Below are 17,279 nucleotides of genomic sequence, written 5' to 3'. Positions count from 1 at the left end.
CCCCCCAGAGCTTCGCACATAGTAAGCGCTTAAGAAATGTCATCATTATTATTCCAGCGCTTGGACCGGTGCTTCACGCAGAGCAAACGCTTAACAAATACCATCATCATTATAATTATTATTATTATTACAACAATAATCAAGGTTGGAGGCAGTCTCTGTCCCACGTGGGGCTCACCGTCTTCACCCCCATTTGACAGATGAGGGAACTGAGGCCCAGGGAAGGGAAGGGACTCGCTCAAGGTCACCCGGCGGACAAGCGGCGGAGCCGGGATTGGAACCGGCTCAGTGGAAAGAGCCCGGGCTTTGGAGTGAGAGGTCATGGGTTCGAGTCCCGGCTCCGCCAATTGTGAGCTGTGTGACTTTGGGCAAGTCACTTCACTTCCCTGGGCCTCAGTTCCCTCATCTGTAAAATGGGGATGAAGACTGTGAGCCCCACGTGCCTCAGTTCCCTCATCTGTAAAATGGGGATTAAGACTGTGATCCCTACGTGGGACAACCTGATCACCTTGTAACCTCCCCAGCGCTTAGAACAGTGCTTTGCACATAGTAAGTGCTTAATAAATGCCATTATTATTATTATTATTATTAACCCAGTTCCTTCTAGACTCCCAGGCCAAGCTGCTTAACGTGGGAGGCCCGGGGGTCGCCCCAAGGACGGGGGGGGGGTGGGGGGGGGGGGAGGGACAAGGGAGGGGGGGACGGCTTTAGGGGTGGGAGAGGCGACCCCCCCCTTGGGGACGGGTGTCAGGGCCGGCGGTGCGGGTGGGGATTAGGGAGAGTGCACGGGAGGCGCTCAGCACAGCCCTCCACAGCCTGTAGATGCCCAGCTCGGCTCTCCGCACCCAGGTGGTGCTCACTACCTTAACCGAGAAATGACTTTGTATCCCCCCCCCCCCCCCAGCTTGGCACATAGTAAGCGCCTAACAAATACCAACATTGTTAGAGAAGGAGCGTGGCTCAGTGGAAAGAGCACGGACTTGGGAGTCGGAGGTCGTGGGTTCTAATCCCGGCTCCGCCACTTGTCTGCTGTGTGACCTTGGGCAAGTCATTTCACTTCTCTGGGCCCCAATTCCCTCATCTGTCAAATGGGGATCAAGACTGGAGCCCCATGTGGGACAACCTGATTACCTTGTATCTACCCCAGTGCTTAGAACAGTGCTTGGCACATAATAAGCACTTAACAAATACCACTAGTATTATTATTATTATTACAGTGCCTGGCACATAATAAGCACTTAACAAATACCACTATTATTATTATTACAGTGCCTGGCACATAGTAAGCACTTAACAAATACCACTATTATTATTACTATTACAGTGCCTGGCATATAGTAAGCGCTTAACAAATACCACTATTATTATTATTATTACAGTGCCTGGCACATAGTAAGCACTTAACAAATACCACTATTATTATTATTATTATTATTATTATTATTATTATTATTATTACAGTGCCTGGCACATAGTAAGCACTTAACAAATACCACTATTATTATTATTATTATTATTACAGTGCCTGGCACATAGTAAGCGCTTAACAAATACCACTATTATTATTATTATTACAGTGTCTGGCACATAATAAGCACTTAACAAATACCACTATTATTATTATTACAGTGCCTGGCAAATACCATTTGAAAAAAAAAAAAAACCGGAGGCAAGAGGCAGAGCAGGGATTAGAACCCAGGTCCCGTGGCTCCCAAATCCAGGCTTTTCCCACTAGGACACAGGATGCCAGATCGGATCCCCTTTTCCCCCGACCCGGGAAAGGAGGTGAGCAGAACTCAAGACACGTGGTTGGCTTGGTGGCCGCAGTCCGGTCACCCGGGGCCTTGGGTTCGAGTCTCTGTGGGCGCAGGGTGAGAGGAGAGCCAGCTCCCTCATCTGAAACGCGGGACTCGAACAACCCACCTGGGCCGAGGCCGGGGAAGGGGGAAGCGCACATTTGTAACGACAATTATCCACCTAATTGAGTCCCAATTAAAGCCGAGGAGAGGGAAGGGAAGGGAAAAGAGGAAAGAAAAGGGAAAAGCAGCGTGGCTCAGTGGAAAGAGCCCGGGCTTGGGAGTCGGACGTCATGGGTTCTAATCCTGCCTCCGCCACCTGTCAGCTGTGTGACCTTGGGCAGTCACTTCACTTCTCTGGGCCTCAGTTCCCTCATCTGTAAAATGGGGGTTAAGACTGTGAGCCCCATGTGGGACAACCTGATTCCCTTGAATCTACCCCAGTGCTTAGAACGGTGCTGGGCACATAGTAAGCGCTTAACAAATACCATCATCATAGTGCTCTGCACATAGTAAGCGCTTAACAAATGCCATTATTATTATTATTATTATTATTATTATTATTATTATTATTATTATTATTATTATTATTATTATTATTCTCTGGGCCTCGGTTCCCTCACCGGAGACTGCGAGCCCCACATGGGACAGGGACTGTGTCCAACCCGATTTGCTTGTATCCACCCCGGCTCTTAGAACAGTGCCTGGCACATAAGTAAGCGCTTAAATACCGTAATAATAATTATTATTTATTTCTTATTAAAAGGGAAAGGCTCCGGGTTCTAATCTCTCGGTCTCTCTCCTTCCAGTTGGCTGCTCAGCCAGTCAATCAATCGTATTTATTGAGCGCTTACTGTGTGTAGAGCACTGTACTAAGCGCTTGGAAAGTACAATTCAGCAATAGATATCCCTACCCTTGCCCTCTGCGCCCTGGCCAAAGGGGTGGTTTGTGAGAGGACAGGGGCTGGGCATGGGGGCGGCCAAAGGGTAGCCCGACAAGGGCCCACCCACCCCTTTCACGCCCCCTCACTCTCCCCGGGGGTCTCCCGGAGGGCCCCAGGAGAAGAGTTGAAACCAGAAGATGGATTCCAATTCATTCATTCGTATTTACTGAGCGCTTACTGTGTGCAGAGCACTGTACTAAGCGCTTGGGAAGGACAAGTTGGATTCTAATCCCACCACTTGCCTGCTGGGTGTGACCTTGGGCAAGTCACTTCACTCCTCTGTGCCTCAGTTCCCTCATCGGTCAAATGGGGATGAAGACCGTGAGCCCCACGGGGGACGGGGTCCGACCCAATTTGCTTGTATTCATTCATTCATTCCATCGCATTTATTGAGCGCTTACTGTGTGCAGAGCACTGTGCTAAGCGCTTGGGAAGTACAAATTGGCAACATATAGAGGCGGTCCCTACCCAACAACGGGCTCACAGTCTAGTAACAGTCTAATACCCACCCCAGTGCTTAGTACAGTTCCTGGCCCAGAGTAAGCACTCAGTGGGAACGAGCCCGGGCTTTGGAGTCAGAGGTCACGGGTTCGAATCCCACCTCCGCCACATGTCTGCTGTGTGACCTTGGGCAAGTCACTTCACTTCTCTGAGCCTCAGTTCCCTCACCTGTAAAATGGGGATGAAGACTGTGAGCCCCATGGGGGACTGGGTCCGACCCAATTTGCTTGTATTCATTCATTCATTCCATCGTATTTATTGAGCGCTTACTGTGTGCAGAGCACTGTGCTAAGCGCTTGGGAAGTACAAATTGGCAACATATAGAGGCGGTCCCTACCCAACAACGGGCTCACAGTCTAGTCACAGTCGAATATCCATCCCAGTGCTTAGTACGGTTCCTGGCCCAGAGTAAGCGCTCAGTGGGAACGAGCCCGGGCTCTGGAGTCAGAGGTCACGGGTTCAAATCCCGGCTCCGCCACATGTCTGCTGTGTGACCTTGGGCAAGTCACTTCACTTCTCTGCGCCTCAGTTCCCTCACCTGTAAAATGGGGATTGACTGTGAGCCCCCCGTGGGGCAACCTGATCACCTTGTATCCCCCCTCAGTGCTTAGAACATCATCATCATCAATCGTATTTATTGAGCACTTACTGTGTGCCGAGCACTGTACTAAGCGCTTGGGAAGTCCAAGTTGGCAACATCTAGAGACAGTCCCTACCCAGCAGTGGGCTCACAGTCTAAAAGAATAATAACCACCACCCTGGATCAATCAATCAATCAATCGTATTTATTGAGCGCTTAATGCGTGCAGAGCACGGCACTAAGCGCTTGGGAAGTCCAAGTTGGCAACATCTAGAGACAGTCCCTACCCAGCAGCGGGCTCACAGTCTAAAAGGGGGAGACCGAGAACAAAACCAAACATACTAACAAAATAAAATCAATAGAATAGATAGGTACAAGTAAAATAAATAAATAAATAAGAACAGTGCTTTGCACATAGTAAGTGCTTAACAAATGCCATTATTATTATTAAGAAATACCACAATTTTTATCACTCTGAGAAAGGCAGGGGCTTACCCAAGGTGACAGGGAGGAGAGGGGCGCTGGCCGCAAAGAAGACCCTGGGCGACCGATTAAAATCAATAGAATAGATAGGTACAAGTAAAATAAATAAATAAATAAGAACAGTGCTTTGCACATAGTAAGCGCTTAACAAATGCCATTATTATTATTATTATTATTAAGAAATACCACGATTTTTATCACTCTGAGAAAGGCCGGGGCTTGCCCAAGGTGACGGGGAGGAGGGGGCGCTGGCCGCAGAGAAGACCCCGGGCGACCGATTAAAATCAATAGAATAGATAGGTACAAGTAAAATAAATAAACAAATAAGAACAGTGCTTTGCACGTAGTAAGCGCTTAACAAATGCCATTATTATTATTATTATTATTAAGAAATACCACGATTTTTATCACTCTGAGAAAGGCCGGGGCTTGTCCAAGGTGACGGGGAGGAGAGGGGCGCTGGCTGCAGAGAAGACCCCGGGCGACCGATTAAAATCAATAGAATAGATAGGTACAAGTAAAATAAATAAATAAATAAGAACAGTGCTTTGCACGTAGTAAGCGCTTAACAAATGCCATTATTATTATTATTATTATTATTAAGAAATACCACGATTTTTACCACTCTGAGAAAGGCAGGGGCTTGTCCAAGGTGACGGGGAGGAGAGGGGCGCTGGCCGCAGAGAAGACCCCGGGCGACCGATTACAATCAATAGAATAGATAGGTACAAGTAAAATAAGCACTGTTCTAAGCGCTTCCTTTGGGCAGGGAACTTCCCCAAGCGCTTAGGGCAGCGTGTTGCTCCCAGGCCCTCAGTGAATACTACCATTCATTCATTCATTCCATCGCATTTTTTTTGGCATGTATTAAGCGCTTACTATGTGCAAAGCACTGTTCTAAGCGCTTCCTTTGGGCAGGGAACTTCCCCAAGCACTTAGGGCAGCGTGTTGCTCCCAGGCCCTCAGTGAATACTATCATTCAGTCCATCGTATTTTTTTTTGGCATTTATTAAGCACTTACTATGTGCAAAGCACTGTTCTAAGCGCTTCCTTTGGGCAGGGAACTTCCCCAAGCGCTTAGGGCAGCGTGTTGCTCCCAGGCCCTCAGTGAATACTATCATTCATTCCATCGTATTTTTTTTGGCATTTATTAAGCGCTTACTATGTGCAAAGCACTGTTCTAAGCGCTTCCTTTGGGCAGGGAACTTCCCCAAGCGCTTAGGGCAGCGTGTTGCTCCCAGGCCCTCAGTGAATGCTATCATTCATTCATTCATTCCATTGTATTTTTTTTGGCATTTATTAAGCGCTTACTATGTGCAAAGCACTGTTCTAAGCGCTTCCTTTGGGCAGGGAACTTCCCCAAGCGCTTAGGCAGCGTGTTGCTCCCAGGCCCTCAGTGAATACTATGATTCATTCATTCATTCCATCGTATTTTTTTTGGCATTTATTAAGCGCTTACTATGTGCAAAGCACTGTTCTAAGCGCTTCCTTTGGGCAGGGAACTTCCCCAAGCGCTTAGGGCAGCGTGTTGCTCCCAGGCCCTCAGTGAGAATACTATCATTCATTCATTCATTCCATCGCATTTTTTTGGGCATTTATTAAGTGCTTACTATGTGCAAAGCACTGTTCTAAGCGCTTCCTTTGGGCAGGGAACTTCCCCAAGCGCTTAGGGCAGCGTGTTGCTCCCAGGCCCTCAGTGAATACTATCATTCATTCATTCATTCCATCGTATTTTTTTTGGCATTTATTAAGCGCTTTCTATGTGCAAAGCACTGTTCTAAGCGCTGGGATTTATTGAGCGCTTCCTGTGTGCGGAGCACTGTACTAAGCGCTTGGGAAGTACAAGTTGGCAACGTATAGGGACGGTCCCTACCCAACGACGGGCTCACAGTCTATTACCACCGTAGCCTTGGTGTCAGGATACCTGGGTTCTAATAATAATAACGATGGCATTTATTAAGCGCTTACTATGTGCACAGCACTGTTCTAGTCTCACCTCCACCACTGGCCTGCTGTGTGACTTTGAGCAGATCGCTTAACCTCTCTGGGCCTCAGCGCCCTCATCTGTAACACGGGGATTCAATACCCCTCCTCTAATAATAATAATAATAATAATGATGGTATTTGTTAAGCGCTTACTATGTGCCAAGCACCGTTCTAAGCGCTGGGGGGGATACAAGGTGATCAGGTTGTCCCACGTGGGGCTCATAGTCTTCATCCCCATTTTCCAGATGGGGTCACTGAGGCCCAGAGAAGTGAAGTTACTTGCCCCAAGTCGCACAGCTGATAAGTGGCGGAGCCGGGATTCGAACCCACGACCTCTGACTCCCAAGCCCGGGCTCTTTCCACTGAGCCACGCTGCCTCTCTAGACCGTAAGCTCGTTGTGGGCGGGGGATGTGTCTACTGGACTCTCCCAAGCGCTTAGCACAGTGCTCTGCACGCAGTAAGCGCTCAGTAAATACAGCAGACTGACAGGGGGGCTTAGACTGGAGGCCCCACGTGGGCCGGGGACTGCATCCAGGGAAGCAGTGTGGCTCAGTGGAAAGAGCCCGGGCTTTGGAGTCAGGGGTCATGGGTTCGAATCCCGGCTCTGCCACATGTCTGCTGTGTGACCTCGGGCAAGTCACTTCACTTCTCTGAGCCTCAGTTCCCTCATCTGTAAAGCGGGGATTAAGACTGTGAGCCCCACGTGGGACAACCTGATCACCTTGTATCCCCCCAGCGCTTAGAACAGTGCTTTGCACATAGTAAGCGCTTAACAAATGCCATCATTATTATTATTATTATTATTATTATCCACTCCATCTCGGTCATGGGTTCTAAACCCCGGCTCCGCCAACTGTCAGCTGTGTGACTTTGGGCAAGTCACTTCCCTTCTCTGGGCCTCAGTTCCCTCATCTGCAAAATGGGGGTGAAGACTGTGAGCCCCCCATGGGACAGCCAGGTCACTTTGTAACCTCCCCGGCGCTTAGGACAGTGCTTTGAGCATAGGAAGCGCTTAATAAATGCCATTAAAACAAATCTCAGCTCTACCTCAGCGCTTAGTACTTAGCGACAGCTTATTGGATACCCTTATTAATCACAATAATAACTCTCGTCCCGTATTTGGGGAGCGTCTCAAAAGCCACGTGGGGGCTCGGCGGCGGGAGCAGAAAAAATCTGCTGTTAAATTATCTTACAGGTTCAGCTCTTGCCTGAGCGCTTATCTCCTTCCCCGAATGCGTGGCTCAGTGGAAAGAGCCCGGGCTTTGGAGGCAGAGGTCATGGGTTCGAATCCCGCCTCCGCCACGTGTCTGCTGTGTGATCTTGGGCAAGCCACTTCACTTCTCTGGGCCTCAGTGACCTCCTCTGTAGAATGGGGATGAAGACTGTGAGCCCCACGTGGGACAACCTGATCACCTTGTAATCTCCCCAGTGCCAACGGTGCTTGGCACATAGTAAGCGCTTAACAAATGCCAATTATTATTATTATTATTACCCCGAGTTTCTGTTTCTATAAAATGAAGGGGCAGTGTGTTGGATGTTTTCCTATCTACACTGTGGTCATCTCCTCTCCGCTTAGAGACACAGTGTGTGTGAATATGTGTGCGCGTGCGCCAATTGGGGGGCTGAGCTTTAGCCGTCCCCCCTGAATGTGAAGACTGAGTTTTAGACTGTGAGCCCACTGTTGGGTAGGGACTGTCTCTATATGTTGCCAATTTGTACTTCCCAAGCGCTTAGTACAGTGCTCTGCACATAGTAAGCGCTCAATAAATACGGTTGATGATGATGATGAAGACCCCGGCCGATAACAAATCCCGCAATCATCATCGTTATCATCATCATCATCCTTATTATCCCTTCACGTGCTCCCTACGCGGTAAGCACTGTGCCGTGGCCTGGGGTAGATGCAATAATAATAATAATGATGGCATTTGTTAAGCGCTTACTACGTGCCAAGCACCGTTCTAAGCGCTGGGGAGGTGACAGGGTGATCGGGTTGTCCCACGGGGGGCTCCCAGTCTTCGTCCCCATTTGACAGACGAGGGAACTGAGGCCCGGGGAAGTGAAGTGACTCGCCCAAAGTCACCCAGCAGACAAGTGGCGGAGCCAGGATTTGAACCCATAATAATAATAATAATAATGATGGCATTTATGAAGCGCTTACTATGTGCAATGCACTGTTCTAAGCGCTGGGGAGGTTACAGGGTGATCAGGTTGTCCCACCGGGGGCTCCCAGTCTTCGTCCCCATTTGACAGACAAGGGAACTGAGGCCCAGGGAAGTGAAGTGACTTGCCCAAAGTCACCCAGCAGACAAGTGGCGGAGCCGGGATTTGAACCCATAATAATAATAATAATGATGGTATTTATTAAGCGCTTACTATGTGCAAAGCACTGTTCGAAGCGCTGGGGAGGTTACAAGGCCATCAGGTTGTCCCACGGAGGGCTCACAGTTCTTCATCCCCATTTGACAGATGAGGTAACTGAGGCCCGGAGAAGTGACGTGACTCGCCCAAAGTCACACAGCTGACAATTAGCAGAGCTGGGATTTGAACCCATGACCTCTGACTCCAAAGCCCGGGCTCCTTCCACTGAGCCACGCTGCTTCTCTAAGACACAAGATAACAAGCAGTCAGCCCCTTCGCAGTCAAGCATTTGGTGCTATTTTTTGAGCACTCACCGGGTGCAGGGCGCGGTACTAAGCGCTTGGGAGATTTGCTTGTCTCCCCCTCAGCGCTCAGTACAGTGCCTGGCATGTAGTAAGCGCTTAACAAATACCATAATAATGATAATAATACAACGATAGAATGGGAAGGTAATAATAATGTGATCGTGGTACTTGTTAAGCGCTTACTATGTGCCAAACACTGTTCTGAGCGCTGGAGGGGGATACAGCAGCGTGAGAAGCAGCGTGGCTCAGTGGTAAGAGCCCGGGCTTTGAAGTCAGAGGTCATGGGTTCAAATCCCGGCTCCACCACTTGGGCAAGTCACTTCACTTCTCTGGGCCTCAGTTCCCTCATCTGGAAAATGGGGATGAAGACTGTGAGCCCCACGAGGGACAACATGATCACCCTGTAACCTTCTCAGCGCTTAGAACAGTGCTTTGGACATAGTAAGTGCTTAATAAATGCCATTATCATTATTATTATTATACAGGGTGATCAGGTTGTCCCACGTGGGGCTCACGGTCTTCATCCCCATTTGACAGGTGAGGGAACTGAGGCCCAGGGAAGTGAAGTGACTCACCCAAGGTCACACAGCAGACAGGTGGTAGGGCTGGGATTAGAACCCAGGTCCTTGGATTCCCAGGCCCGGGCTCTATCCACTGGGCCACACTGCCTCTCTGTAATGTAGCAATACGGGAGCCCTGGCATCTTTGACGCCCAGCCACCAGTCCTCCTGGACGGGGTAGATAAAAAGGGTGGGGTGGGGGGGGCCTATTAGATAGCACCCGGGCCTGAGAATCAAAAGGACCCGGGTTCAAATCCCAGGACCGCGCCACTCTTCCGCTGTGCCACCTTGGGCAAGTCGCTTCATCTCTCTGTGCCCCAATTACCTCATCTTTGAAATGGGGTTGAAGACCGTGAGCCCCACGTGGGACAGGGACCGCGTCCGGCCTGATCAGCTCCTGTCTACCCCAGTGCTTAGTACAGCGCCTGGCACATAGTAAGCACTTAAATGCCATGAAAAAAAAAGGGAAACGTACACTAATCTCCAATTCACTTGGGGGCCACTTCCTTATCATAATAATTCTAGCGATGGCATTCACTCTGTGCAACACACACACACACTACATCGCTAATGAAGTCAGATAGGGCACTTGGGGCTCGCAGTCTAGCAGGGAGAATCAATCAATCAATCAATCAATCATATTTATTGAGCGCTTACTGTGTGCAGAGCACTGGACTAAGCGCTTGGGAAGTCCAAGTTGGCAACATATAGAGACAGTCCCTACCCAACAGTGGGCTCACAGTCTAAAAGGGGGAGGGAAGGGGTATCTTAGTCATTTATTCAGATCGTATTTATTGAGCGCTTACTGCGTGCGGAGCACTGCACTAAGCGCTTGGAAAGGGCAATTCGGCAGCAGACGGAGACAATTTCTGGCCAACGACGGGCTCACGGTCTAGAAGGGGGGAGGCAGACAACAAAACTAGACAGAACAAGTAGACGGGCAGCAGTAGCATCAATATAAATAAATAGAATTATGGCTATATATGCAGGTGAGGCCCACAGAGGTGAAATGATTTATCCAAGGTCACACGGCTGGTCAGCGCCAGAGCCGGGACGTGAATCCTGGTCTCTTAGGGCTCTGCAGCCTACTCTTTCCACTAGGCTAAACTGCCCCTCCAGTCAATCAATACTATTTCCTGAGCGCTTACTGTGTGCACAGCACTGTACTAAGCGCTTGGGAGAGAACAACAGAAAAATATAAGAGAGTTGGTAGGCACTTGGCCTGCCCACACCGAGCTTACAGTCCAGATTCCCCCCCATCTCCCTGCTTTTCAGCCAGCGGTATCGGTTGAGCGCGTGGTACGTGCAGAGCACTGTACTAAGCGCTCGGAAGAGTATACTATAGCTGGTAGACTCGATCCCGGCTCCGCCACGTGTCTGCTGTGTGGCCTTGGGCAAGTCATTTCTCCGGGCCTCAGTTCCCTCATCTGTAAAACGGGGATGAAGACTGTGAGCCCCCCGTGGGACAGGGACTGTGTCCAACCCGATTAGCTCGTACCCACCCCAGCGATCAGTACAGTGCCTGGCACGGAGTGAGCGCTTAACAAATGCCATTTAAAAGAAAAAAAGGAATGCCGAGCAGAGGGAGAAGGATCCAGTATAAAGCTGGCACCCTGCCAGCCCCTGGTTATAATAATAATAATAATAATAATAATAATAATAATAATAATAATAATAATAATGATTATTAGAGAAGAGTACTAGACAGCGTGGCTCAGTGGAAAGAGCCTGGGCTTTGGAGTCAGAGGTCATGGGTTCGAATCCCGGCTCCACCACAAGTCTGCTGTGTGACCTTGGGCAAGTCACTTCACTTCTCTGAGCCTCAGCTACCTCATCTGTAAAAACGGGGATTAAGACTGTGAGCCCCACATGGGACAACCTGATCAAACTGTATCCCCCCCAGCGCTTAGAATAAATGACGGCATTTTGTTAAGCGCTTACTATGTGCAAAGCGCTGTTCTAAGCGCTGGGGGGGGATACAAGGTGATCAGGTGGTCCCCCGTGGGGCTCACAGTCTTCATCCCCATTTGACAGACGAGGGAACCGAGACTCAGAGAAGTGAAGTGACTGGCCCAAGGTCACACAGCAGACAAGTGGCAGGGCCGGGATTCGAACCCATGACCTCCGACTCCCAAGCCCGGGCTCTTTCCACTAAGCCACGCCGCTTCTCTGTGCTCTGCACATAGTAAGCGCTTAAAAAATGCCATCATCATCATTATTATTATTAATGATGGCATTTATTAAGCGCTTACTATGTGCAAAGCACTGCGGTGTCGGCTGCGGTGTCGGGCAGGCCTGCCAGGAGAGGGCTAGGCTGTAGGCCTCACGCCAGGCCCCTTCCACACCAGGTCTCGCACCGCGCCGGTGGTCTCACCCCCCGCCCCGCGGATGGGGAAACTGAGGCACAGAGAGGAAACGGCTAATCCCAAAGATGCGTCCAAGCGGCTGACCGGTTGGAGGGTCTCTCTCCGTCCCATCCTGGCTGATTCTGCTCCTACGTTGGAGGCCCGGGCATCCCGGCTTCCCACCCGTTCCCGACAACCCACGGGGTGGAAATGCGGGACGGGGGGCTCCCTTAGGCCGGGGGGAGGAGATGCAACTGTCGCAGCTGTTGTCGGAGACCCTGCGGCAGCTGGTGGGAACTGACCGCCCCGTCCCCATCCCCCTCCTCATCAGGCCTGGACACATCCCTACTCTATTTTATTTTCTTAATATGTTTGGTCGTCCGTCTCCCCCCTTCCAGACCGTGAGCCCGCTGCTGGGTAGGGACCGGCTCTAGATGTTGCCAACTTGGACTTCCCAAGCGCTCTGCACGCAATCAATCAATCAATCTATCATATTTATTGAGCGCTTACTATGTGCAGAGCACTGGACTAAGCGCTTGGGAAGCACAAATTGGCAACATATAGAGACAGTCCCTACCCAGCAGTGGGCTCACAGTCTAAAAGGGGGAGACGGAGAACAAAACCAAACCTACTAACAAAATAAAATAAATAGAATAGATATGTACAAGTAAAATAAATAGAGTAATAAATATGTACAACCATATATACATATATACAGGTGCTGTGGGGAAGGGAGGAGGTAAGATGGGGGGGATGGAGAGGGGGACGAGGGGGAGAGGAAGGAAGGGGCTGAGTGTGGGAAGGCCTCCTGGAGGAGGTGAGCTCTCAGCAGGGCCTTGAAGGGAGGAAGAGAGCTAGCTTGGCGGATGGGCAGAAAAAATATGGAACGCTTCACACAGTAAGCGCTCAATAAATACGATGGAATGAATGAATGACTGTGAGCCTGTCTGTGAGCCCACTGTTGGGTAGGGACTGTCTCTATATGTTGCCAACTTGTACTTCCCAAGCGCTTAGTACAGTGCTCTGCACACGGTATGCGCTCAATAAATACGATTGATGATGATGATGATGATGAATCCCGTCCCCCCCAGACCCTGGCGGTGGACGGCTCCGGAGGAAGGGGGTCCCCAGCCGGGCGGGACCCTGGGGGTCAAAGGGATGGGGCGGATAATTCATTCATTCATTCAATCGTATTTATTTAGCGCTTACTGTGTGCAGAGCACTGGACTAAGCGCTTGGGATGTACAAGTGGGCAACATATGGAGACGGTCATTCATTCAATCGTATTTATTGAGCACTTACTGTGTGCAGAGCACTGGACTAAGCGCTTGGGAAGTCCAAGTGGGCAACATATAGAGACGGTCATTCATTCAATCGTATTTATTGAGCGCTTACTGGGTGCAGAGCACTGGACTAAGCGCTTGGGAAGTACAAGTGGGCAACATATAGAGACGGTCATTCATTCAATCATATTTACTGAGCGCTTACTGTGTGCAGAGCACTGGACTAAGCGCTTGGGAAGTACAAGTGGGCAACATATAGAGACGGTCATTCATTCAATCGTATTTATTGAGTGCTTACTGGGTGCAGAGCACTGGACTAAGTGCTTGGGAAGTACAAGTGGGCAACATATGGAGACGGTCATTCATTCAATCACATTTATTGAGCGCTTACTGGGTGCAGAGCACTGGACTAAGCGCTTGGGAAGTACAAGTGGGCAACATATGGAGACGGTCATTCATTCAATCACATTTATTGAGCGCTTACTGTGTGCAGAGCACTGTACTAAGCGCTTGGGAAGTCCAAGTTGGCAACATAGAGAGATGGTCCCTACCCAACAGCGGGTTCACAGTCTAGAAGGGGGAGGCAGGAGGGACACTCCCAGCTGGCCTTTACATCCCCCCTAGAGAAGCAGCGTGGCTCAGCGGCAGGAGCTTGGGAGCCAGAAGTCGCGGGTTCTAATCCTGACTCCGTCACTTGTCAGTTGTGTGACTCTGGGCGAGTCACTTCGCTTCCCTGGGCCTCAGTTCCCTCATCTGTCAAACAGGGAAGACTGTGAGCCCCACGTGGGACAACCTGATCACCTTGTATCCCCCCCGGCAATTAGAACAGTGCTTGGCACAGAGTAAGCGCTTCCCAAATGCCATCATTATTAAGTCTCTCACAAGGCGAGGCCTTTAAAAAAAGTCCTCCAAGCTCCCCTCCCCACCCGCCCGGCCCCAAGCAGGGGGTGGGAAGGGGCTGTGCCACTCTCTGCCCCCCTTGCGACCCCCGAGGGGGGATTCATTCATTCATTCACTCATTCAATCGTACTTATTGAGCGCTTACTGTGTGCAGAGCACTGGACTAAGCGCTTGGGAAGTACAAATTGGGGACATATAGAGACGGTCCCTACCCAACAGGGGGCTCACAGTGTAGGGGATGGCAGGGACTCCAGGACTGGCCCCTGACCCCCCCCCCCCCCCCGCTGGCCCGCCCCTTGGACCTGGAGGGGTCGGGATGGGAATGCAGCTCAGGATGTGAGCCCACTGTTGGGTAGGGACTGTCTCTATATGTTGCCAATTTGTACTTCCCAAGCGCTTAGTCCAGTGCTCTGCACACAGTAAGCGCTCAATAAATACGACTGATGATGATGATGGGCCGGTCCTGGTCCTCCTCTTCCTCCTCCATCAGCAGCCCCCCAGACTCCCTCCGATGCCTCATTTTTTCCCCTTTCTCCCGGACTGCAGGAGTCGGGGGGAGGCAGGGAGACCCCCGTCTTTCGCCCCCCCGGGGGGTGGCAGGTGGCCCCTTCCCTGCCCCGGACCCGGGGGGAGGGAGAGGGGAGGGAGAGGGGACGGAGGGTCCCCAAAGCCCCCCACCCCAAAGCGGGTCGTGGAGTGGATGGATGCATGGATGGATGCAGGGATGGATGGATGGGGGGTGGTCTGTGCATTCCCTGCTGCCTCTCGGTGCCCCGTGGGGTGAGAAAGGGGGTCCCCGGGGGTGAGGGGTGGGCGAACACTCACCGTGGGCGAGCAGCGTGGCCAGGGCACAGCAGCAGCAGCAGCACAGCAGACAGAAGGACCGGCTTCCCGGCGTCCAGGGGGCCATGGTTGGGTGGGGGGGCGGCCCAGGCCGGGCCTGGGGGGGCCTGGGGGATGGGATGGAGAGTGGGGGGGTCCCACAGGTCAAGCCCGCTCCGGGCCCATCCCAACTCGTCGTCCTCCGCCTGTCCGAGGTGGGCGGGGGGCGGGTGGGGGGCGACCCCCTCCTCTTCGCGGCTGGGGGGAGGGGGCTGTCCTCGCCTGCCCCGCCCTGCCAGCCAACTGGAAAGCCTGGAAGGACGGTGGGGGGGCGGGGGGGGGGGTCTGTCCTGTGTGCCTTGGTGTGTGTGTGTGTGTTTGTGTGGTGTGTGGTGTGTGGAGCCTGTCTGTGAGTGATGGGTGGGGGGCTGCGGATGGAGACGGGCGCCTACTACACCCTGGAGGGGAGGGGTCTCCGGGACGTGGCTTGGGAGGGAAGGTGGGGGAGGGCTCCCCCCTGCCCCAACTTCCCCAGGACAGGGGGCTGCAGGGGTCAGCCCCTGGCAAGACCCCCTACCCCCATTCGGGGGGGGTGGCAGCTACTTCTTGGACGCCCAGGGGGGCGGGAGGGGGGGAAAAAAAGGATGGGACTCCAGCGCAGGCCCCACCGGCCCACCCCCCCTAAAAAGAGAAAAATCCAATCCGAAGGGAGCGGGAAGGCAACTTTAATCCGTCCGGGAGGGAAGCCCAGGGAGGGCCTAACCACTGGGCAGCCCCGCACGTTGATGCCAACCAAGGAGGTCCACCCGGGCGAGGTGTCCCGTCCCCCCCCCCCCCCCCCCAGGACCCCCGGTCGGGTTGGAAAGGGGCTGGGGGCGTCGCCGGTCCGGGCCCGGGCCTTTCCCACTCTTTTTCCTCCCTTTCTTTTGTGGGTGGTTGGGCTGGGGGGGGGGGGGGGGGGGGAGCCGCTGGACCTTCTGCCTCAGAAGAACAGGGAGAGAGGGAGGGAGGGAGGCAGGGAAGCCGGGAAGACGAAGACGAAGCCGGGAAGTTTTCCAGCCGAGTTGGCCCCTGCCTCCCTCCCTCCCTCCCTGACGGGATGCCGTCGGGGGGGATCAGGGGAGGGGGAGGAGGAGGAGGAAAAGAAAAGGGGGCAGCGGAGGGGGGGAAAAAAAACGGACGAAGAAGGAGCCCGCAGTCCGCCCGCCCGCCCGCCTGCCCGACGGACTGGCTGAACTGACTGACAGCCCGCCCGCCCGCCCGCGTGCCCGCTACGGTCACGTGCTGCCGGCGCGCGGCCCTCTGCGCGCGCCTGCGCGCGCAGCTTCCTCCCCCCGCCCCTCCCTCTCTCTCTCTCTCTCTCTCTCTCTCTCTCTCTCTCTCTCTCTCTCTCTCTCTCGCTCGCTCGCTCGCTCAGCAGGCGCAGCTCTCCACCACCCGCGCCCCCCCCGCCCCGCCGCGATCGCGCATGCGCAGACCCGTCGTTCGCTCATTCATTCGTTCGATCGTCTTTATTCATTCATTCACATATATTCATTCATTCACATATATTCATTCATTCACTCACATATATTCATTCATTCCTATATGTTCAAAATGTTCATTCATTCACATATATTCATTCATTCATTCACATAAATTCATTCATTCATTCGCATATATTCATTCGTTCACATATAGTCATTCATTCATTCACATATATTCATTCATTCATTCACATAAATTCATTCATTCATTCACATAAATTCATTCGTTCACATATATTCATTCATTCATTCACATTTATGCATTCATTCATTCACATATATGCATTCGTTCATTCACATATATTCATTCGTTCATTCACATATATGCATTCATTCATTCACATATATTCATTCATTCATTCACATAAATTCATTCATTCATTCACATACATTCATTCATTCACTCACATAAATTCATTCATTCGTTCACATATATTCATTCATTCGTTCACATATATTCATTCATTCATTCACATAAATTCATTCATTCATTCACATACATTCATTCATTCACATACATTCATTCATTCATTCACATTCATTCATTCATTCATTCATATATATTCATTCATTCCTATATGTTCAATATGTTCATTCATTCATTCACATCTATTCATTCATTCCTATGTGTTCAATATGTTCATCCATTCATTCACACGTCGATCAAGCAATCGTATTTATTGAGCGCTGACTGTGTGCAGAGCACTGGACTAAGCGCTTGGGAAGTCCACGTTGGCAACATCTAGAGACGGGCCCTACCCAACGGTGGGCTCACTGTCTAAAAGGGGGAGACAGACAACAAAAGCAAACATACTAATAAAATAAAATAAATAGAATAGATATGTACAAGTATATCATCATCATCATCAATCGTATTTATTGAGCG

General features: G+C 51.2%; 1 protein-coding gene across 1 annotated transcript in view; it reads right to left on the bottom strand.

Annotated features, from left to right (window-relative positions):
• The window catches only part of TMEM132E (transmembrane protein 132E), a 65,079-nt gene extending 50,120 nt beyond the window's left edge, over nucleotides 1–14,959 (bottom strand). The window contains exon 1 of the mRNA XM_038759300.1: nucleotides 14,871–14,959. Within this exon, the coding sequence (XP_038615228.1) occupies nucleotides 14,871–14,955 (85 nt within the window). The 5' untranslated portion in view covers nucleotides 14,956–14,959. The remainder of the gene's footprint in view (nucleotides 1–14,870) is intronic.
• Nucleotides 14,960–17,279: the final 2,320 nt, after the last annotated feature.

This window comes from Tachyglossus aculeatus, chromosome 17 (genome assembly GCF_015852505.1).
Source record: "Tachyglossus aculeatus isolate mTacAcu1 chromosome 17, mTacAcu1.pri, whole genome shotgun sequence".
Taxonomy (NCBI): Eukaryota; Metazoa; Chordata; class Mammalia; order Monotremata; family Tachyglossidae; genus Tachyglossus; species Tachyglossus aculeatus.
Note: the sequence above shows the minus strand (reverse complement) of the source record. Positions and strands in the feature narration are given on the sequence as shown.